We start from the raw sequence: 23,184 nt of genomic DNA, 5'->3' as shown, positions 1-23,184 counted from the left end.
TGGTGGGAATGTAAATTGCTACAGCCACTATGGAGAACAGTATGGAGGTTCCTTAAAAAACTAAAAATAGAATTACCATATGATCCAGCAATCCCACTACTGGGCATATACCCAGAGAAAACCATAATTCAAAAAGACACATGCACCCCAATGTTCATTGCAGCACTATTTACAATAGCCAGGTCATGGAAGCAACCTAAATGCCCATCAACAGACGAATGGATAAAGAAGATGTGGTACATGCGTACAACGGAATATTACTCAGCCATAAAAAGGAATGAAACTGGGTCATTTGTTGAGACGTGGATGGATCTAGAGACTGTCATACAGAGTGAAGTAAGTCAGAAAGAGAAAAACTAATATCGTATATTAAGGCATATATGTGGAACCTAGAAAAATGGTACAGATGAACCAGTTTGCAGGGCAGCAATAGAGACACAGATGTAGAGAACAAATGTATGGACACCAAGGGGGGAAAGTGGCGGAGTGGGGTGGGGTGGGATGAATTGGGCTATTGGGATTGACATATATACATATATACACTGATGTGTATAAAATTGATGACTAATAAGAACCTGCTGTATAAAAAAATAAATAAAATAAAATTCAAAAATTAAAAAAAGTACATGCACCTAATAAAGAGTTACAAAATATATAAAGCAAAAACAGAGCTAAAAAATATGACACCAAAAGCAAGTTGATAAATTTGACATCAAAACTTAAAACTTTGCTCTTCAAAAGGCACTGTTGAGAAAATGAAAAGACAAGCTATGTACCGGGAGAAAATATTTGTAAATCATATATCTGATAAAGGATTTGTATACAGAATATGTAAAGAATCCTCAGAACTGAATAATAAGAAAACAAATAACCCAATTTGAAAAATAGACAAAAGATTTGGACAGACACTTCACCAAAGAAGATATTCAGATAGCAAATAAATACATGGAAAAGTGCTCGCCATCATTAGTCATTAGGAAATACAAATTAAAACTACAATGAGATACAACCGCACGGTTACTAGAGTGGCTAAAATTTTTAAGTCTGACCGCTTGTCTGTAAGACTGTGAAAGAACTAGAAGTCTCATACATTGCTGGTGGAAATAAAAAATGGTACAGTCACTTTGGAAAAACAGTTTAGCAGTTTCTTAAATGTCTACTTACCATATGATCCAGCCATTTCACTCCTATGTATTTGCCCAAGAGAAATTAAAGCATTTGTCCATACAAGGACTTATACACAAATGCTCATAGCAGCTTTATTTATAATAGCCACCCCCAAAGAAAACCCAAATATCCATCAACAGCTGAATATTTAAACATACAACAGAATGTATGTGTTCAATAGACTACCACTATACAGTAAAAATTAATGAACTAGTTGATAAATAAAACAACTGAGACACATCTCAAAATAATTTTTCTGTGAAAGTTGCCAGACCAAGGGGAAAAAAGTGCATGCTGTATGATGCTATTTTTATACAATTCCAGAAAATGTAAACTATAGTTACAGAAAGCAGATCAGTGGTTGCCTGGGGTGGGAGGAAGGAAAGGAAGGAGGGAGGTATTCTAACAGGACAGGGGAAAACCTTTGAGAGTGGTGGATATGTTCATTATCTTGACTTTGATGATGGTTTCATGGGTATATATACGTCAAAACTTGTCAAAGGGGCTTCCCTGGTGGCACAGTGGTTGAGAGTCCGCCTGCCGATGCAGGGGACACGGGTTCGTGCCCCGGTCCGGGAGGATCCCACATGCCGCGGAGCGGCTGGGCCCGTGAGCCATGGCCGCTGAGCCTGCGTGTCCGGAGCCTGTGCCCCGCAATGGGAGAGGCCACAACAGTGAGAGGCCCAAAAAAAACTTGTCAAAGTATACACTTTAATTATGTGAAGTTTATTATATGCTAATTATGCCTCAATAATCCTATTTTTTAAATTAGAGAAAGTATGTGTAGTAAGAGAAGCAGGGACTAGACATAAATGAGTTTGGCATTTACCACCACGACCAACCCCACTGGCAGTACTCTATGATTCACTCCATTTTTAGCCATTTAAATTTTTCACTTCATCAACAAAAGTGCTGAAATGGGGGAATATAGGAAAGGTGTTAGAGAATAGCTCTTGCAACAGGCATGTTGCTCGTTTAAGACTAGTATAGGCAACATCCCTCTCTTTAGCACTAGTATGTACTTATATCCACTGAAGTTTTTTGTTTGTAATTAGGGAAGGTGAGAGCAGTTGGGCTGAGTTTAGGAATCAAGGCGAAGAGAAAGGACAATGAGGACATGGAAAGGGTTGGTGTGCACTGTACCCCACTAGGTCCCTTGTCCTGGGTTTGGCCCCTGATGATTAGGGTCGGCGGCTGGAGAAGCTCTTCTACTGTGAGATTTTGTGTACCAATACTATTGCTTTAAGATCTAGATATATAATATGTAGTATGAATTCAGAGAAAATAGGGCCATTCTTCCCATGTTTGTGCAGAATCCAGTGCCTCTTGGGTATTCTGAAGTTTCATAGCTTTGGGCTCAAGGATAATTGGGGAGATAATACCCTTGGCACACATGATGGCACCCTAATCAGGGGCAATGTCAACAGTGGTGGTGGTGAGATTCTTTTAAGTGGCTTTGAGAGCTGTGGAGCCTGAATCAAAAGAACACACACACTGTCGAAATGTGAAGGATGACTATAGCTAACAGTCATGTTTAGGCACATATATGAGGACTACTTGGAGGCTTCCAGAAAATTTTCAGTGGGACTGGTGGAGGTTCTGTGAGTAGAGGGTGGAACAAGAGTAAGACCTTAGATTATTTATGTTAATGTGACTTCTTTTAAATCCATAAACTCAGAATTTCTGTTAATATTAAAGTTATACACTATTATCTGGTCTGAAGTAAGGAGATAAGATAAAAGAAGGGAGATAAAAAGGACAATTCATTGTAGTTTTCCTCACACACTATCTTGCTTTCTGTTTCATTTTTTACCTTTCCACCATCCACCTTTGCCTTGCTGCCGTAATTATGGATCATGTTGGCTTACTGCCAAGAAATAATGGTATCAGTTAGGTTGCCATGGCCCGTTCCTTAGAAAATTCATCTGATGGTCCACTTGTAGATAGTCCAGGTTAGAAATGTAAAAACCTTGCAAAAGAAAATGCAGTATATTCTGGCTCCCATTTTAATCTGATCTCTCTCTTCTAAGAAGAACAAATGCCAGGGAGTCCAGGGTCATAATAGACACTTTTGAGATTCTAGTGATCATATGCAACTGTTAAGAATATCAAGAAAGCCATGGTATTCAATTTCCAAGCCCTGGGATTGTTGTTGCTATTTACCTGAATCTGGGGAAGGGCCGAAGTTTGAAAAAAGCTGCCAATACCCCAGATTCCTGCCTTCAGTTCATAACCACTGCTTTTGGATATCTTGCTACATGTCAGTAAACAATGTAAAGCATCTTAATGTATATACCTTTATCATAGTAAATATGCTTAGTGCAGCAAACTTTAAAAATACGCTAAAGCTTGGCTACCAGGAAGTTCACATGTAAATGTAACGTTCAATTGCAGAAATCTACTTTTCCCAAATTCTTGGTATATTTATCTCTCCTCCTCTTATATGTGGTTTATGATCCCTGTTATTTTGGGTCTTTTACTTTTTTTTTTTTGCGGTACCTGGGCCTCTCACTGTTGTGGCCTCTCCCGTTGCGGAGCACAGGCTCCAGACGCGCAGGCTCAGCGGCCATGGCTCACGGGCCCAGCCGCTCCACGGCATGTGGGATCCTCCCGGACTGGGGCACGAACCTGCATCCCCTGCATCGGCAGGCAGACTCTCAACCACTGCGCCACCAGGGAAGCCTGATCCCTGTTATTTTTGAATTGACTTGTCATATGTCTGATTTTATTTCAAGTTGCCCCACATCCTTTTTAGAAAATGTTGGAAATAGATACTGTATCTAAAACCAAATTTACAAATATGTTAATAGACTTCATTCAGTCTGAACTTATAATTATTTCAACATTGATTATTATAATTATTTTACTTTACCTCATGTTTTTCAATAATCATTTCATCAAAAATGTTGATATATATATTATCTTTTATTTTAGATAAGCTTGAGATGCTATAATCATGTCCTGGTAAGCTGTAAATAAGAAAAACATATTTAAATGCTTAATTGATTTTATAAAAGCATTATTCATAAAGGACTATAAAATTGCCTGCATTATTTTCTTTTATAAAGTATAAGATAAGAAAATCTATGTGCTTTCAGGACAACTGCTACCTTTCATTAAAGCCAGTATCAAAATATATACAAACAATAAATGCTGGAGAGGGTGTGGAGAAAAGGGAACCCTCTTGCACTGTTGGTGGGACTGTAAATTGGTACAACCACTATGGAGAACAGTATGGAGGTTCCTTAAAAAACTAAAAATAGAACTATCAAATGATCTAGCAATCCCACTCCTGGGCATATACCCATAGAAAACTCTAATTCAAAAAGATACATGCACCCCAATGTTCATTGCAGAACTACTTACAATAGCCAGGGTGTGGAAGCAACCTAAGTGTCCATCGACAGATGAATGGATAAAGAAGATGTGGCACATATATACAATGGAATATTACTCAGCCATAAAAAGAAACGAAATTGAGTTATTTGTAGTGAGGTGGATGGACCTAGAGTCTGTCATACAGAGTGAAGTAAGTCAGAAAGAGAAAAACAAATACCATATGCTAACACATATATATGGAATCTAAAAAAAAAAAAGTTATGAAGAACCTAGGTGCAGGACGGGAATAAAGACGCAGACCTACTAGAGAATGGACTTGAGGACACGGGGACGGGGAAGAGTAAGCTGAGACAAAGTGAGAGAGTGGCATGGACATATATACACTACTAAATGTAAAATCGATAGCTAGTGGGAAGCAGCCGCATAGCACAGGGAGATCAGCTCGGTGCTTTGTGACCACCTAGAGGGGTGGGATAGGGAGGGTGGGAGGGAGGGAGACGCAAGAGGGAAGAGATATGGGGATAGATGTATATGTATAGCTGATTCACTTTGTTATAAAGCAGAAACTAACACAGCATTGTAAAGCAATTACAAAGATGTTAAAAAAAAGTCAGAGGGATGCCATCAAGAAACCATGCAAATAGTCAAGAACCATATAATCTGCAGAAATTGAGGGAGCTGAACAAGATTGGCAAGAGAAGGGGGTAAGGGTGCCAGGAAAAGAGACAGGACTTTGATAACAGATGTAGTTGACAGTTCTTTATATTCCTTTTACCCGAGGGAGAGCTAAAGATGTATAGGAAGTAACAACTGAAAATTGCTAATTGAGTTTAGAGAAAAATTTTAAGTTCTACATTTTAAATCTGTCTTGATCAGTGCACTTTATTTTCAATTACAAAAGCCTATTTATATAGCTTTAGCATCAAATATGAACCTGAGAAAAAAAAGAGCCGGAGATCCCACGTCCAGATTTCAAAATGCATATATTACGAAGTTACAGTAATCGAAACAGTCTGGCCTAAAAACTGACATATAGACCAGTGGTACAGAATAGAGAGCCTAGATATAAATCCTTGCATCTATGTCAGGTCAACCGATCTTTGACAAGGGTGCCAAGACTACTCAATGAAGAAAGGACAATCTCTTCAACAAATGGTGTTGGTAAAACTATGTGCAAAAGGATCAAATTTGAGGGAGGAGATATGGGGATGTATGCATAGGTATAGCTGATTCACTTTGTTATAAAGCAGAAACTAACACACCATTGTAAAGCAATTATACTCCAATAAAGATGTTAATAAAAAAAAGAATCAAATTTGATCTTTATCTTATACCATACACAAAATTCAACTCAAAATGAATTAAATATTTAAAATGTAAGACCTGAAACTATAAAGCTTCTAGAAGAAAATACAGGGGAAAAGTTTCATGACATAGGTTGTGGCAATAATTTCATGGACATGATACCAAAGCACAGCAACAAAAGCAAAAATAAAAAAGTGGAACTATATCAAACTGTAAACCTTCTGCACAGCAAAGGAAATAATTGTCAGAGTACAAGGTCAACTTATGGAATGGGAGAAAATATTTGCAAACCATATATATTATAAGGGGGTTCATCTCCAACATACATAAAGAGCTCATACAACTGAATAGTAAAAAAGCTAATAATCTGATTTTAAAATGTACTAAAACTTGAATGGACATTTTCCAAAAATGACATACAAATGGCTAATAGATATATGAAAAAATGCTCAAAATTGCTAATAATAAAACACTCAGTAATAATCAGGGAAATTCAAAGCTACAATGAGATATCACTTCACAATTGTTAGGATGGCTATTATCAAAAAAAATAAAATAAAGTAACAAGTGCTGGTGAAGGTGTGTAAAATTGGAACTCCTGCACACAGTTGGTGGGAATGTAAAATGGTGCAGCTGCTATGGAAAACGTTATGCAGGTTCCTCAAAAAATTAAAAATAGAACTGATACCATATGATCTAGCAATCCCATTTCTAGGTATTTATCCAAAAGAACTGAATCAGAATATCAAAGAGATGTTAGCACTCTTATGTTCATTGCAGCACTATTCACAACAGTATGGAAGCATGCTAAATGTCTGTTGACAGATGAATGGATAAAGAAAATGTGGTATATATATGGAATACTGCTCACCCTTTTAAAAGAAGGAAATTCTGCAATATGTGGCAACATGGATGAATCTTGAGGACACTATACTAAATGAAATAAACCAGTCATAAAAAGACTGCATGATTCCACCTATATGTGGCATCTAAAGTAGTCAAATTCATAGAGTCAAAGAGCAGAATGGTGGTCGCCAGGGGCTGGGGGAAGGGGGAAATGGGAAGTTACTAATCAACAAGGCATAAAACTTCAGGGAAGCAAGATGAATAAGCTCTAGATCTGCTGTACAACCTTTTACCTACATTCAGCAGTAGTATATTGCACACTTAAAAATTTGTTCAAAGGGTAGATGTCATGTTAAGTGTTCTTTCCACATTAAAAAAGTCAGTAGATGTTGAGTAAGGCAAACTACCCTCTGTAACAGTGGCTCACGTGATTGTGGGGGAAGGCAAGCCCAAAATCTGCAGGGTAAGCTGGCAGCCTGGAAGCCCAGGGGAGAGCTGCAGTTCAAGTCTGAAGCCAGTGTGCTGGCAGAATTCCATCTTCCTAAGTGGGGTAGGTCTTCTTTCTGTTAAGCCTTCAACCAATTGGATGAGGCACACCCCTATTACAGAGGGTAAAGAGAGTCAAACAGACACACACACACACACACACACACACACACACACACACACACACACCCTGTTAGTTCTGCTTTTATGGAGAACCCTGAAATGCAATGACACTCTGGAAAAGGTAAAACTATGGTGGCAGTGAAAGGATCAGTGGTTGCCAGAGGTTCCAGGGGAAGGATGAACAGATAAATGGGTGAAGCACAGGGCATTTTTAGGGCAGTGGAACTATGCTGTATGATACTACAGTGGTGGATACATGTCATTATACATTTGTCAAAACCCATAGAATGTACAACACAAAGAGTGAACCCTAATGTAAATTGTGGACTTTGATAATGTGTCAACATTGGTCCATTGATTGTAACAAATGTACCACACTGACACTTTAGGGAGGCTGTGTGTGCGTGTTGTAGGGAGAGGATGTATAAGAACTCTGTGCTTTCTGCTCAGTTTTACTGTGAACCTAAACTGCTCTAAAAATTAAAGCCTATCGATTTGTTTAAAATGGAAAAAAAAAAGAAACTCAATCTCATTAGAAATCCAGGAATGTAAATTAAACCACAATAAGAATATCACTTTAGATCCACCGTATTAGAAAAATTAATTTTAAAAATACAAAATATTATTGAAGATGTGGCACAACAGGAACTTTTATATCGCTGTTGGGAGTATGTATTGGCACAATCACTTTAGAAAAAACTTTGGCATTAGCTAGTAAAGTTGAAGCAATTCCACTCCTGGATACAGATCCTAGAGTAAAGGGTCTCAATGTGTCCCCTGACTAGGAGCATCAGCAACACCTGGGAACTTGTTAGAAATGGAATTATGTATCAGAGCTACTGAACTAGAAACTATGGATTTGGGCCCAGCAATCTGTTTAAAGAAGCTGTACAGGTGATTTCAGTGCACAAAATACTTTGAGAACTACTGTCTTAAAAAGAAACTCTTACATGTGTGTTCCAGATGACAAGTACAAGAATGTTCAGAGCAATACTATTTACAATAGCAAAACATTAAAACCAGGCAAATCTGCATCAACAGGATAAAGTATAAATAAATTATGGCATTTTAATACAGTGGAATACTATACAGAAGTGAAAATAAAGGAAGGAAGGAATAGTTACAAGTATGAATATAGATAAATCTCTCAAAATAAGAGTAAAGAAACAGATTGCAAAAGATCATTCAATTTACATAAAGTTGGAAAACATCCACAAGTAAACAAAACATAGCTAGGGATAAATACCTATGATTTAAAGTCATAAAGAGAGGGAATGATAAACAAATTCATGGTTGTTACCTCTGGGGAGAAAGAAAGGGGATACAAATAGTTATTGGCACAGTGGAGCCTTCAAAAATATTGCTAATACTCCATTTTTTAAGCTAGATGGTAGATACACAGGTATTCATTTTATCATTTTTCCTCAGAACTTACATTTACATATACATTATATATATTAAAAGAAATACTTCATAATTTAAAAACCTAAGCCTATATCCATCATTATTTTCAATAAACAGCTCAAGAAAATAATTTTGTTACTGTTCTATTTTAGAAGCTGAGGAAAAATGGACTCCAACTTACATAAAATCTACTTTAATTTCTTCATTCCAGCATGGATGAGATCCACTTGCAACACTGGTTTGGTACACAGTGTGCTGAAAGGAAACTTCCACAAAGGGGTGCACAGTATCCTGAAACACATAATTAACACGACTAGATTTTTGTAATATTTTATATAGCTGATAAAAGGTAGAAATTAGTTACTGGCTGATAACTGGATGGCTTACTTTTTCCAGTTTTTCAAACAACCATTATTCATTCATTCATTCAATTAACATTTCTTCAACCTATTCAATATCAGGTGCTACTTTGCTAGGATCCAAAAATAAATGGAAATCCTTAAGGATTTTTATCTTAAGTCTATCAGGAGAAAATAAACAGGTAAACAAATAATTGCAATGAAATGTAAGAAATATATTCAAGGTATAATAGTAACTCAGGAGAGAGAATGATTAACTTTCTGGGGTGAGGACAAGGAGAACTTCACAGAGAAAACATTGCTTGGGCTTGAGCTTTGAAACATTAAATAGTAGTTCATGTGGCCAATAACATGGAGGTATGGTGGCCATTCCAGGCAAAGGAAAGGGCATATATGGAGGCCTTCTAGAACAAGTAGTAGTATGATATGATACCGCTGTGGGCTGATGAGAAATGTGGCTGATTGGTATGTAAGAACCAGACCATTACAGAGTTTGGTAGCCATTCTAAGGAGCTACCATTGTAAGGAGCTTGCACCTTATTCTACAGACCCTGAGAGCAGGGTAGCAGAGAATGAAATAGTTAGAATTACATTTTATAAAGAGCACCTTCACTGTGTTATGGAGAGTAAACTAGAATTAGATGGATAGTCCAGTTAGGGGCCAGTTGCAATTCAGGGAAAACATGATCAAAACGGCACTTTATAGAAGTGTTAAATACTTACCTCATTTAAGATCTCATCTGAGGTTACGGATTTGATTGTTTCTTTATGTCTGAGGCGAGACATGGATGATATCAAATAAGTAGGCATATCCAAGGCTCTTCTGAAAAACAATATAGAGATAGGCACTTTAATTAAATATTAGTTTTGGTGAGAGTAGCTGGCTTTTTGCTTATGCTTATAGAGGTATATAAGTCAGCTACCCTGGATCTTATAGAGTTTGCTTTGGATCTTCATAACATAGGTGGTTAGAGATAAATACGTGACAATCACTACTCTGAAAGGGTAGCTCCTAAATGCTGAACTATGGATTGGAACCAGTCTGTGACAGAGTTTTCACTGACCCTCAGCAAAAGGAAAAAAATAGAGCAAGTAACACTTTGAGACTATATTCTTCCTATTTTTGGTGTTACAATATTCTTTCTTTTACAAATTGATTATTATAGAAAATGGTGGTAATTTTATAATGTCCTTATTTCACAAAACAGCCTTGAAATGTGCATTTGTTTTGAGAATATCAATTCTATCATAAATAAAGTCATATTTTATAATATAAAACACAGGCAAAACCTTTAAGAGGTTTTAACTATAGATTCGTAGCTAGTAAGCAAAATATTTGTTTTTCATATGTAGAGTTCATGGGATGTGGTAAACATAAAATAAGCAAGTAGAGCACATAAGTGTTAAATGTAGACAGAGAGGGTTACTCAGTATTCCTGAGGTACCTGGGCACTAAATATTCACAATACATAAATTATACATGAGATTAAATATATGGAACACTTGAAATTCGGGTTATACTAAATATTCATGAGTATTTAATATTCATGATGCCTTAATTTGGCCACCTTGACCCTACATATCCTCTGCCCAAGAAACGCAAATAAAACACACTGAGTGCCTGCAGAAGAGATAGGTAAGACTTGAGTTTTGTAGAAGTCACCTAAAATGATAAATCCAAAATGGAGCTTACTCTCTCCTGTAGTCTATATACTTCCAACGCTGTGTGGGGACAGTGGCAGAGAACGGTGTAATTAGCAATAGCAGCTTAAGTTTTCACAACAGGGAATAGGGACAGGAGGTATTTATTTGATATAGCACCCAAAAATATACATGTTAAAGGTACTTCGGGCATCTCAAACTTCTGAAAATTTGTAATACACAGCAATGACAGTAAGTTTGACTATCCAAATGAAGATTTCAACTTTCATTTAGTTTCTGTATATTGAGCATTAATAAAGTGCAAAGGTTTTTTTTGTTTGTTTGTTTTTTGTTTTTTTTTACGAGGGCCTCTTACTGTTGTGGCCTCTCCCGTTGCAGAGCACAGGCTCTGGACGCGCAGGCTCCGCGGCCATGGCTCACGGGCCCAGTCGCTCCGCGGCATGTGGGATCATCCCGGACCGGGGCACGAACCCGTGTCCCCTGCATCGGCAAGCGGACTCTCAACAGCTGCGCCACCAGGGAAGCCCCAAGTGCAAAGTTTTATTAAGAAGACAGTATAGAAATTTACATTTAAGACATCTTTTGCAACTCCAAAAATTGGCGCAATTGCCTTACCTATTAATTATTGCTTTCCTTGTAGGAATATTATAAGCCCTCAATATTCTGACAAGAATCTTAATATCTCCGTCACAGATAGTCTGTGCTGCCACTTTTTTCCTTTCTTGCCTCTGAGGCTTTAACTTTCTTCGTCGTTCAAGAAGCTTACAAACTGCACGTGTCAACTGGCTAAAGAGTAAAAAATGATCAATCACATAGATACAAGATAACTTAAAATTTGAAATATATCAATTTTTTAAATTAATTATTATAAATAAGGCCATTATTCTGAACCATGTTCTCTCCACTGTGGAGGGGAGACAGAGTTGTCTTAGACCCGAGGAAAGAATCTTTTTCTGAGCATAGAAGAGATGCTATGTTAAGAGAGAATATGATTGCTCCACATAATTTGGGTGTATGGTCCAAGAAGAAACAAGGGCGTGGAGAGGTAATTCCATGAAACATGATGTTATATCAAAGGATTATTCATTTTTTAGGAATCGTTCTCTTGAAAGTGGTTAGATACTCAACTTTTCTACATGGTTCTGAATAGGAGTTAGTTATATGTGCTCCCAACCCTGGCAACACAAATCTATGCAATTATAGCTTTATGGTCACACCTATTTTCCTCCAAAGACTGAAAATAAAACACAGACTTCAGACTATACTACAAAGCTATAGTCATCAAAACAGTATGGTACTGGCACAAAAGTAGAAATATAGATCAATGGAACAGGATAGAAAGCCCAGAAATAAACCCACACACCTATGGTCAATTAATCTATAAATATGACAAAGAAGGCAAGACTATACAATGGAGGAAAGAAAGTCTCTTCAACAAACCGTGCTGAGAAAACTGGACAGCTACATGTAAAAAAAAAGAAAGTGGAACATTCTTTAACACCATGCACAAAAATAAGCTCAAAATGGATTAAAGACCTAAATATGAGACCAGACACTATAAAACTCTTAGAGGAAAACACAGGCAGAACACTCTCTGACATAAATCACAGCAATATCTTTTTCAATCCATCTCCCAGAGTAATGGAAATAAAAACACACATAAACAAATGGGGCCTAATTAAACTCAAAAGCTTTTGCACAGCAAAGGAAACCATAAACAAAATGAAAAGACAACCCACAGAATGGGAGAAAATATTTGCCAATAATGTGACTGACAAGGGATTAGTCTCCAAAATTTACAAACAGCTCATGTGGCTTAATATCATCAAAACAAACAACCCAATCAAAAAATGGGCAGCATACCTAAATAGACATTTCTGCAAAGAAGACATACAGATGGCCAAGAGGCACATGAAAAGATGTTCAACAACACTAATTATTAAAGAAATGCAAATCAAAACTACAATGAGATATCACCTCACATCGGTCAGAATGGCTATCATCAAAAAATCCACAAATGGGCTTCCCTGGTGGCACAGTGGTTAAGAATCTGCCTGCCAATGCAGGGGACACACGTTCGAGCCCTGGGCTGGGAAGATGCCACATGCCGCGGAGCAGCTAAGCCTGTGTGCCACAACTACTGAGCCTGCACTCTAGAGCCCACGAGCCACAACTACTGAAGTCCACATGCCTAGAGCCTGTGCTCTGCAACAAGGGAAGCCACCGCAATGAGAAGCCTGCGTACCGCAACAGAGAGTAGCCCCTGCTCGCCCCAACTAGAGAAAGCCCGTGCACAGCAACGAAGACCCAATGCAGCCAAAAATAAATAAATAATTTATTTACTTTAAAAAAAATCCACAAACAATAAATGCTGGAAAGGGTGTGGAGAAAAGGGAACCCTCTTGCACTGTTGGTGGGAATGTAAATTGATAGTGTCACTATGGAAAACAGTATGGAGGTTCCTTAAAAAACTAAAAATAGAACTACCATATGACCTAGCAATCCCACTATTGGGCATATACCCAGAGAAAACCATAATTCAAAAAGACACATGCACCCCAATGTTCACAGCAGCACTATTTACAATAGCCAGGACATGGAAGCAACCTAAATGTCCATCAACAGAGGAATGGATAAAGAAGATGTGGTACATATATACAATGGAATATTACTCAGCCATAAAAAGGAACAAAATTGGGTCATTTGTAGAGATGTGGATGGACCTAGAGAGTGTCATACAGAGTGAAGTTAAGTCAAAAGAGAGAAACAAATATCATATATTAACATGTATATGTGGAATCTAGAAAAATGGTATGGATGATCTTATTTGCAAAGCAGACATAGAGACACAGATGTAGAGAAGAAACTATGGATACCAAGGGGGAAAGCAGGAGTGGGAGGAATTGGGAGATTGGGATTGACACAAACATACTATTGATACTATGTATAAAATAGATAACTAATAAAAATATGCTGTATAGCACAGGGAACTCTACTTAATGCACTGTGGTGACCTAAATGGGAAGGAAATCCAAAAAAGATGGGATATATGTATATGTATAGCCACTTCATTTTGCCGTACATAGAAACGAACACAACATTGTAAAGCAACTATACTCCAATAAAAATTAATTTTAAAAAAAGATGTTCAGTATTGCTAATTATTAGAGAAATGCAAATCAAAACCTCAGTGAGATATCACCTCACACCAGTCAGAATGGCTATCATCAAAAAATCCATAAGCAATAAACGCTGGAGAGGGTGTGGAGAGAAGGGAACCCTCCTACACTGTTGGTGGAAATGTAAATTGGTGCAGCCACTATGGAGAATGGTATGGAGGTTCCTTAAGAAACTAAAAATAGAGCTACCATATAAACCTGCAACCCAACTCCTGGGCATACACCTGGAGAAAAACATGGTCCAAAAGGATACATTCATCCCAATGTTCATTGCAGTGCTGTTTACAATAGCCAAGACATGGAAGCAACCTAAACATCCACTGACAGAAGAATGGTTAAAGAAGATGTGGTACATATATACAATGGAATGTTAACCATTAAAAAGAATGAAATAATGCCATTGCAGTAACATGGATGGACCTAGAGATTGTCATACTGTGTGAAGTGAGACAGAGAAATAGAACTATCATATGATATCACTTATATGCAGAATCTAAAAAAAAAGATACAAATCAACTTATTTACAAAACAGAAACAGACTCACAGACTTAGAGAACGAACTTACGGTTACCTGGGGGAAGGGAGGGGAGGAGGCATAGTTAGGGAGTTTGGGATTGACATGTACACACTGCTATATTTAAAATGGATAACCAACAAGGACCTATTGTATAGCACAGGGAACTTTTGCTCAATATTCTGTAACAATCTGACTGGGAAAAGAATTTGAAAAAGAATAGATACATGTATATGTATAACTGAATCACTTTGTTGTACACCTGAAACTAACACAACATTGTTAATCAACTATACTCCAATAAAAAATAAAAAGTTTAAAAAAATAAATTTTCATCATTGACACACACACACTACTATATACAAAATAGATAGCTAATAAGGACCTGCTGTACAGCACAGGGAACTCTACTCAGTACTCTGTAATGGCCTATATGGGAAAAGAGTCTAAAAAAGAGTCGACATATGTATATGTATAACAGATTCCCTTTGCTGGACACCTGCAACTAACACAACATTGTAAATCAACTCTACCCCAGTAAAAATTTTATTTTTAAAAACTTATTTATTTTTGGCTGTGTTGGGTCTTCGTTGCTGCACATGGGCTTTCTCTAGTTGCGGCGAGCAATGGCTACTCTTCTAACAGTGCGTGGGCTCCTCATTGCAGTGGCTTCTCTTGTTGCAGAGCACAGGCCCTAGGCGCACAGGCTTCAGTAGCTGTGGCGTGTGGTCTCAGTAGTTGTAGCACCCGGGCTTAGTTGCTCCGCGGCATGTGGGATCTTCCCGGACCAGGGCTCTAACCTGTGTCCCCTGCATTGGCAGGCGGATTCTTAACCACTGCACCACCAGGGAAGTCCCTACCCCAGTAAAAATTTTTTAAAAGTAAGTTTTCATTAAAAAAATGTGCCCATGAAAGAATTACTTCAAGGTATATTTTAGAATAGAACACCCCCCTCAAAAAAAATAGACTTCAGCATCCTACACCAATTAAAATCTTATTATTAATACTAAGAATCTGCAAGTGGCCCCAGGGCGGTTTCCCCAAACGCAGCATCCCTAATTCCTGCTCCCATCCTTAAGTTTCCCAGACAGGACAGTATGAGAACTGAGTTACTTCAGCCAAAGGCTCCCCCAACTGCTGCCTGTGGATCACAGAGCCCTTATATGGCTGAGGATTCCGTTTTGAAAGGGAGAGATTACAGGCTCAGTGTGTGGTGCTACCAGCAATGACTTTTCCAGTAGCAGCCTCGGGACAGGGAAATCTTAGGGCAAAACTAATTTGGGACAAAGGTATTTCTTTTTTTTTTCTTCTTTCCTTTCTTGCCCTAAAAAGTATCAATAAGGAGAGGGTTAAAATCTAAAATATTACACAATTGAAAATACAAATCATATAGTTATGTCCAAAATGCAATTTTAAAATGACAAAAAAAAATTAAGTCACTGTATTTCATTTTATGCTTTGTAATTGCATTTTGACATTAACTTAATTAATATAAAAATAGAGAACTTATTAGAGGACTTTGAAGGTATTATCTTATAGCTTTATATTTTGTACTTAAATAATAATAATTTTAGTATGTACCTTGCAGATACAATTTCTTCATAATCAGCCACAATATCTGATAAGTTAAATTTGCTAACTTTGGCAATTCTTCTCATTATCGACCTTCTCATCTACAAAAAAATTTTTAGAATTTAAAGAAACGCACAGCTTATATTTTAAGATTAAGTATATACAATGCTACTGATGTCACTATTTTTTACTCCTAATTTTTTCAAGCAATGAATGGAAAGGGGAATTAGGTAAGTGAAAGTATGGTTCTGTTTGCTACCATTATTAAAATCACTCCTAACGCTCTCATTAATGTCCCTCTCATCTCTTTTTCCACCTAACTCACAGTATATGTGGACAGAACTAATCTTCACCAAAGGAGATGATTATCCTGTGAATGTGTTTCTACAACAGTCACTTGTACACACACAAATCTTGATTCACAAGGAAATGTGGTCACATTTCTGTATTTCCTTTGAGTCCATCCTTTTCTGACCTTAAGCTCTCATTCTGTCAGCTTGGTAAGATATTTAGTGCTTGAACAGAGCCAATCCCCTAAGCCCTTGCAACTTGCAGAACCCACAGACCTTGGTTCCTCCAAGGACTCTGAAATTCTTCTTTTTAGTCTGAGGAAATCCCTCCCTTTCTCCCCTAACCCCATGCTTCACAGCAGGTTTAGACTTTTAGAAATGAAACCAGGAAGAAGCGTGTCTGGAGGCAATTTTCTTTCTGTCCTGCAACAAATCATCCCAAAGATAATGTAACCTAGAGCCTAATGATCTGCTTAAATTCGATAGGAAAATGGGGTGATAGGAGAATGGGAAATTATAATTCCTAAGAATTACCCTGCCATGTGGGGAACAAATTGTTTCCTTTGAAGGTGAACCACACCCCTCCTCCCTCTGACCCCATCAGTGTGCTTGAGCCTTCTCACTTGTGCTTTCTCTCTCTGTCTTTCTCTCTTTCTCTCTCCCTCTCCCTTGCTCCCTTGCTATCACACAGACTGAGCTCCTTGCCGTTCCTCCCATAGGCCACGCATATTCCTTCCTCACAGTTTTCACATGTGGTTCCATTAGCCTGGAATGTTCTTCTCCCAAAAAACCTCCATGGCTAGCTCCTTCAGTTCACTTCAGGTCTTTTGCTGAAGCGTTAGCATCTTGAGGGCTTTCCTTGATCTAAGGAAGGCTTTCCCTTATCTAAAATCACACCTGACCCCCCCCACCCCCATACACACTCCTGTCCTCTCTTCCTACTTCACTTGTCATGGCACATATCACTTTCTAACATACTAATGTTCTGTTCATTAACTGACTTCCCCCACCAGAACGACCTCCTCTAGGAGGCCAGGGATTTTAATCTATTTTGTTTACTGCTGTAATTCCAATGTCTAGTATAAAGACTGATTCATAGCAGGTGCCCAATAAGTATTTATTGAGTAAATTAATGAAAGGGACAGGTTGAGGAGAAGCACTGGCCTCTTAGATGCAAATATTTCAGCAAAGCTTTATCTAGCAATCCTTGAGACTGCTGGGACTTTACTGCTCCATTCCCGGCCTCAGCCACCACTGACCCCAGTAACACAGCAGGAAGTGTAATGCATATAACTCACAGTCCCTCCCACAGCAGGATTTAAACACCATGGCCCTATTAGGCCTCCAGTGTCAAAGCAGGATTCCAGTACCTGTAATTAAAGTAATTATCCCTTAAACTTGTAGTTTTAAACTATCCTGAGATAGCAAAGAAGTCTTCACAAGGAGGTGAAACCCAATCACACAATGTTCTTAAAGCTCCTTCCCAGGATTCCTATATGAAGGTCAAGAATCCTCAGACACTTGCTCTCTTACCACATTCCTGATCTTTTGCTGCCCTCCCTTCTGGGCTTTCTCATACACCAAAAAAAGAGAAGGCATAAGAAGGATATGTATTCTCTTTTCTTTTCTTTTTTTTTTTGTGGTACGCGGGACTCTCACTGTTGTGGCCTCTCCCGTTGCGGAGCACAGGCTCCAGACGCGCAGGCTCAGCGACCATGGCTGACGGGCCCAGCCGCTCCGCGGCATGTGGGATCTTCCCAGACCCGGGTACGAACCCGTGTCCCCTGCATCGGCAGGTGGACTCTCAACCACTGCGCCACCAGGGAAGCCCTCTCTTTTCTTATGAGTAAGAACACCTCTTTATTTCCTAAGACGCAAATATCATTATTAAATCACATCTCAACTTAAAAAATATATATATGGAGCTAATTAAGAAGGTGTAGGAGGGGCAAGAGTGAGTGGAAAAAAACGTCTGCCAGCAATAAAGAGGAGGTGCTCTTTCAGGCTACAATAGCTATAGTGGTCTGCATTTCCACCACACTTCCACAGGAACAGAGTACAAACTAGCATAGAACTTGAGGTTCTATCTTATTTGCCCCTTACTCCAGAAGTAAAGCAAGGCAGGCATTTTTATTGTCTGTTTTTATAGAACAATAAGGCAGGACTCAGTGCATAGATTACCTGCCCAAAGAAAAACAGGATGCTCAGAACAGGTCTTCACACACCTGCCTAGGGCTTTTCTAGTCACACAAGTTTGCTTCTCTCCTGTCTCCACGAGGGAATTGTATGTATCTCTTAGATCTTTCCATGGCTCTCTGCTTCTTTTCAAGTTACCCTAAAAGGCTGCTCTGGTGCTCTATAGCAAAGCCTATAGATTCTACTCTTGCAGAAGTCTTAGAAACCTCCTCAGCCTGCAATTTTATCCCTTACTTCATTAATTGTTCAAACATTTCTCAACATTTTCTGAGTGAAGAGCACTGTGCTGGGCATGATGGATCTATACATATAGTCACTGGAGCGATGAGGGGTCAGTGGAAAGAAATCAGGGGTGAAATTCAGTGAGGGATTCCACCTCAAACCTGGTTTAGGCTTTGTTACGGTGTTCTGTCTCCTAGTGGCTCCTCCATCCCTTTGTCCCGTGAACTGCTCTGGTGTACGGCATCATGAGTTATTAATAAAACTAGGGATTCTGGCAAAATGCTGGCGTCCTTCCCAAAGTGAACTTTTAGGGTCAGAAAGAGATGGGAAGTCTTTAACGTTCATTTGTAAATGGAAACAGTGGGATATGCTTTAATAATGAGTTTGCTGTCAATTGAAGTAACTGCTGCATCAACAATGTACATCAACAGTGTACATTTACAGATGGTCAGTAACTAACTCTGAAAAGGAAGTCTGAATAGAACAGAAAACCTCTCAGTGATCAGAAAGAGGTGATGAGTAAGCAAGTCTGTCCATCTGACTCTCTGGGAAGAGTATAGTACTGTGCATCCAGCAGACCAGTTTTCACAAAAGTAAATTCAAACATATTGATAAAACTATTTTGTTGTTGTTACCTTTTTCAGAAAATTGGCAGAATTAATCCTTTGTGCGGTAATAGAATTCATATCTGAAATGGACATATCCTTCTCTATCTGACTTTCATATTCCTATAAACAGAGAATTAAATTAGTTTCACTTCTTGAATGTAACAGAGTTTAGATATGATACACTGCAATAAAATATTAACTACTCATTTCAGTTCATGTGTAGGAGATATTGGCAACACTCTGGAATTGAGAGGAGAGAATACTTCTTTTAGATTCTCCCAATGAGAATTAGCTAAGAACACATATTTTGTTTGCTTCTAGGAGGAGGTCCATTCATCTTTTAAAACTGAGTAACGATTGAGAAAAAATTTGCAATTGAGAAAATTATAAGAAAATGTAAAGACGATTGAGAACAATTCTTCATGCATGCATTTACCTGGTAATCACTAGAAACAAAAGAAATGGAAAGTGGTAGAGTATAAGGGTCAAGAGAGTGGGCTTTGGAGGCCATAGTCCTGGATTCAAGTTGGCCCTGCCATTTATTAACTTTGTGGTTTGGGGAAAAGATGATTAACTACTGCAGACCTCAGTTTCCTCTTTTGGAATAATGATAATCTTACTGTTATTAATATGTCACAGGATTGCTGTGAGATTTAACTGAAACAATATCTATAAAGTGCATGGCATACAGTAAGTAGTCAAAATATGCTGGCCATAATCAATAACTTTAATTTAACATCCAGCAGCGGGTCTAAGATTATTTGTCAGGATGCTTCATCTATATAATCTAGAATAAATTGCATCTGTTATAGCTGCATTTGTGGGATACGTTCCTAACTGCACACTGAAATCATTTTACATTATAGAGAGCATTAAAGATGACACAAAAATTATGAAGTATCTCTTACCTTAAGTAGGTAAATTATCTGAAAGTAATTTATTTGTTTTTCTAATTATCCACAAGAAATCTTGAAATTAATCCTGTTGACAAGTAACAACTTTTTACCTAGGGATATATTATATTACTATTTCATATCACTTTATTTATTTTAAAAGTATTAATTTATAGGAGTTACTTAAATACTGTGGATACTAATTTTTATTAATTAATATATAATTTGAAAATATCTTTTCCTAATCTGTGGGGTTTAAACTTTAATATTATCAAGTTTATTAATCTATTTCTTTATAATTTGTACTTTTTGTGTTTTGTTTAAGAAATACTTTCCTGCCCAAGATTAAGATATACATTTAAAGTTTTGCATTTCATGTGTAATCTTCATTACACATAGTATTTATTTCTTTTGTGAGGTCTGAATCTAATTTTACACCATTCAAAAATGTTTTATAATTTTCTCCATCAAGTTTTTGTACATGTTTTGTTCAATATATTCCTATGAATCTAAGAGTTTTTATTGCTACTGTAGGGTGTATCTTTGTTAAGTTACATTTTTAGTGGGTTTTTGTTGGTGTATAGAATGCTATTTATTTTTTGTTTTTAATTTTTCCTCAAGTTTTTCAAACATACAGAAAATTAGAAAGAATGTTAAAATCTATGTACCTACCCTTTAGATTAAGTAATTAATATTTTGCCATATTTGCTTAATCTGTTGCTTTTGTTTTCTTTTTTTTGGCTAAATATCTCAAAGTATAAATTACAGACGCCATGACACTTCATTCCTAAATAAATACTTCAGCATGAATCTCCAAAAACTAAGGACACAACCACAGTGCTATAATCACAGACAACAAAACTAGCAATTTTCCAATATATCTACTATTCAACTATCAATATCACATAATAGTCCAATATCTAAATTTCACCAATGGCTGTTTTTTCACCAATTGCTGTTTTTTCACTATATATATATTGTATATCTCCATACATATAATATATATATTCTTTTCAGATTTTTTTTCCCATTATAGGTTATTACAAGATATGGATAAAGTTCACTGTGCTATAGAGTACGCCCTTGTTGTTTATTTATTCTATATATAGTAGTTTGTATCTGCTAAGCCCAAACTCCTAATTTATCCCTCCCCCACCCCCTTTCCCTTTTGGTAATCATAAATTTGTTTTCTATGTCTATGAGTCTGTTTCTGTTTTCTAAATAAGTTCATTTGTATCATTTTTTTACATTCCACATATAAGTGGTATCATATGATATTTTTTTCTTTCATCTTATTTTATTGAGAACAAGCTTTACATGAGACAGCCAAATGATGGCTTTACAAAATTCTAGAAAATTGCTACTGATTCCAGCCTGGAAATTCCTAGCAAACCTAATACCATCAAGGGGTGTATGTGTATGAGCACATAATTGCACAGCTCTCTTTTTAAGACTTTGTAATGCATTTCCTAAATTGAAGGTGATATCATATGGTATTTGTTTTTCTCTTTCTGACGTACTTCACTTAGTTTAATAATCTCTAGGTCCATCCATGTTGCTGTAAATGGCATTATTTCATTCTTTTTATGGCTGAGTAATATTCCATTGTATACATATACCACATCTTTTTTATCCATTCATCTCTCAATGTACACTCAAGCTGCTTCCATGTCTTGGCTATTGTAAATGGTGTTGCTATGAACATTGGGGTGCATGTATCTTTTCGAATTAGAGTTTTCTCTGGATATATGCCCAGGAGTGAGATTGCTGGATCACATGGTAACTCTATTTTTAGTTTTTAAAGAGCCTCCATACTGTTCTCCATAGTGACTATACCAATTTACATTCCCACCAACAGTGTAGCAGGGTTCCCTTTTCTCCACACCCTCTCCAGCATTTATTTAATTTGTAGACTTTTTGATGATGCCCATTCTGACTAGTGTGAGGAGGTGCCTCACTGTAGTTCTGATTTGCATTTTTCAAATAATTAGCAATACTGAGCATCTTTTCATGTGCCTGTTGGCCATCTGTATGTCTTTGAAGAAATGTCTATTTAGGTCTAAAAATGATGACTTTTTAAAGAGATCAAAATGCAACAGAAAGAAACAGTTGTACTTGCTAGCCAGTTGGCCCACATTCCAAATTTGTCTGATTGTTTCTTTGTGGTGTCATTTAACTTGTTCCTTTATTCCTCATATTTCTTGTAAACAAATTAGAGGAGGAGGACAAGGGAGAGGAGAGGGGGTAGTAAGAGGGAGGGAAGAGGAGGAGGAGGGGGACAGGCTGAAGATGTCTCCAGGCATGTGGGATCTTAGCTCCCTGACCAGGGATGCAACCCGCACCCCCTGCATTGAAAGGCGACATCTTAAACACTGGACCACCAGGGAAGTCCCTCGGGCATTTAAAAGGAGCGTATTTTTTCCTTCCTTAACTCTGTTAATGTGGTAAATTATATTAATAGGTTCCTTAATTAGATTAGCTTAGTTCTGTTATCTGGAAATAAACCCTACTAGATTATGGTGTATAATTATATATTTATACCTAATATATTGCTTTTTGATTTGTTAAAATTTTATTAGTAATTTCACATCTATGCTCATAAGTGAAATTGACCTAAAATGATCATGTTTTGCTTTCTTTGCCCAATTTTGGCATGAAGGTCATCAACCTCAGAAAATGAGTTGGGTTCCTTTCCCTCTTTTTGTGTTCTCTCAATAGTTTGTATAAGATAAGGAGAGTCAGCAAAGCCCCTAGTTTCAGAAGCAGAAATTCTTCCTCTTTTATGAAGTTATATCCTCAATTATGCTGAGCACTGTGCTTTGCCCACAGTAGTTTACGGAACTGTAGAATTGAATTCAGTCATTGAGAGAAGCAGGAGGAAACTGAATAACTTTTCAGCCATTCTAAGCCAAGGCCTTCCCACTGCAGTTTACTAACTGAAATTCCTAAGGTCTCAAAACAGATGAATCACAATTAAAAGGTGAGCAATGCTTTCCAAAGCCAAATATCAATTGGTCTG

The 23,184-nt window shown here is 37.5% G+C and overlaps 1 protein-coding gene across 1 annotated transcript in view; it reads right to left on the bottom strand.

Annotated features, from left to right (window-relative positions):
- The window catches only part of CC2D2B (coiled-coil and C2 domain containing 2B), a 110,535-nt gene that overhangs the window by 24,879 nt on the left and 62,472 nt on the right, over window positions 1–23,184 (bottom strand). The window contains exons 20-25 of the mRNA XM_089897289.1: window positions 19,300–19,392; window positions 15,966–16,057; window positions 11,307–11,477; window positions 9,753–9,852; window positions 8,852–8,961; window positions 4,040–4,136 (exon numbers count right to left, since the gene is read on the bottom strand). Of these exons, the coding sequence (XP_089753415.1) occupies window positions 4,040–4,136; window positions 8,852–8,961; window positions 9,753–9,852; window positions 11,307–11,477; window positions 15,966–16,057; window positions 19,300–19,392 (663 nt within the window). The remainder of the gene's footprint in view (window positions 1–4,039; window positions 4,137–8,851; window positions 8,962–9,752; window positions 9,853–11,306; window positions 11,478–15,965; window positions 16,058–19,299; window positions 19,393–23,184) is intronic.

The sequence above is a fragment of the Delphinapterus leucas genome, chromosome 16 (assembly GCF_059928025.1).
Source record: "Delphinapterus leucas isolate spDelLeu-1000000601 "Yukka" chromosome 16, BTC_Dleu_Yukka2, whole genome shotgun sequence".
NCBI lineage: Eukaryota > Metazoa > Chordata > Mammalia > Artiodactyla > Monodontidae > Delphinapterus > Delphinapterus leucas.
The sequence above is the reverse complement of the archived record's forward strand: the minus strand, read 5'-3'. Positions and strand labels throughout refer to the sequence as shown.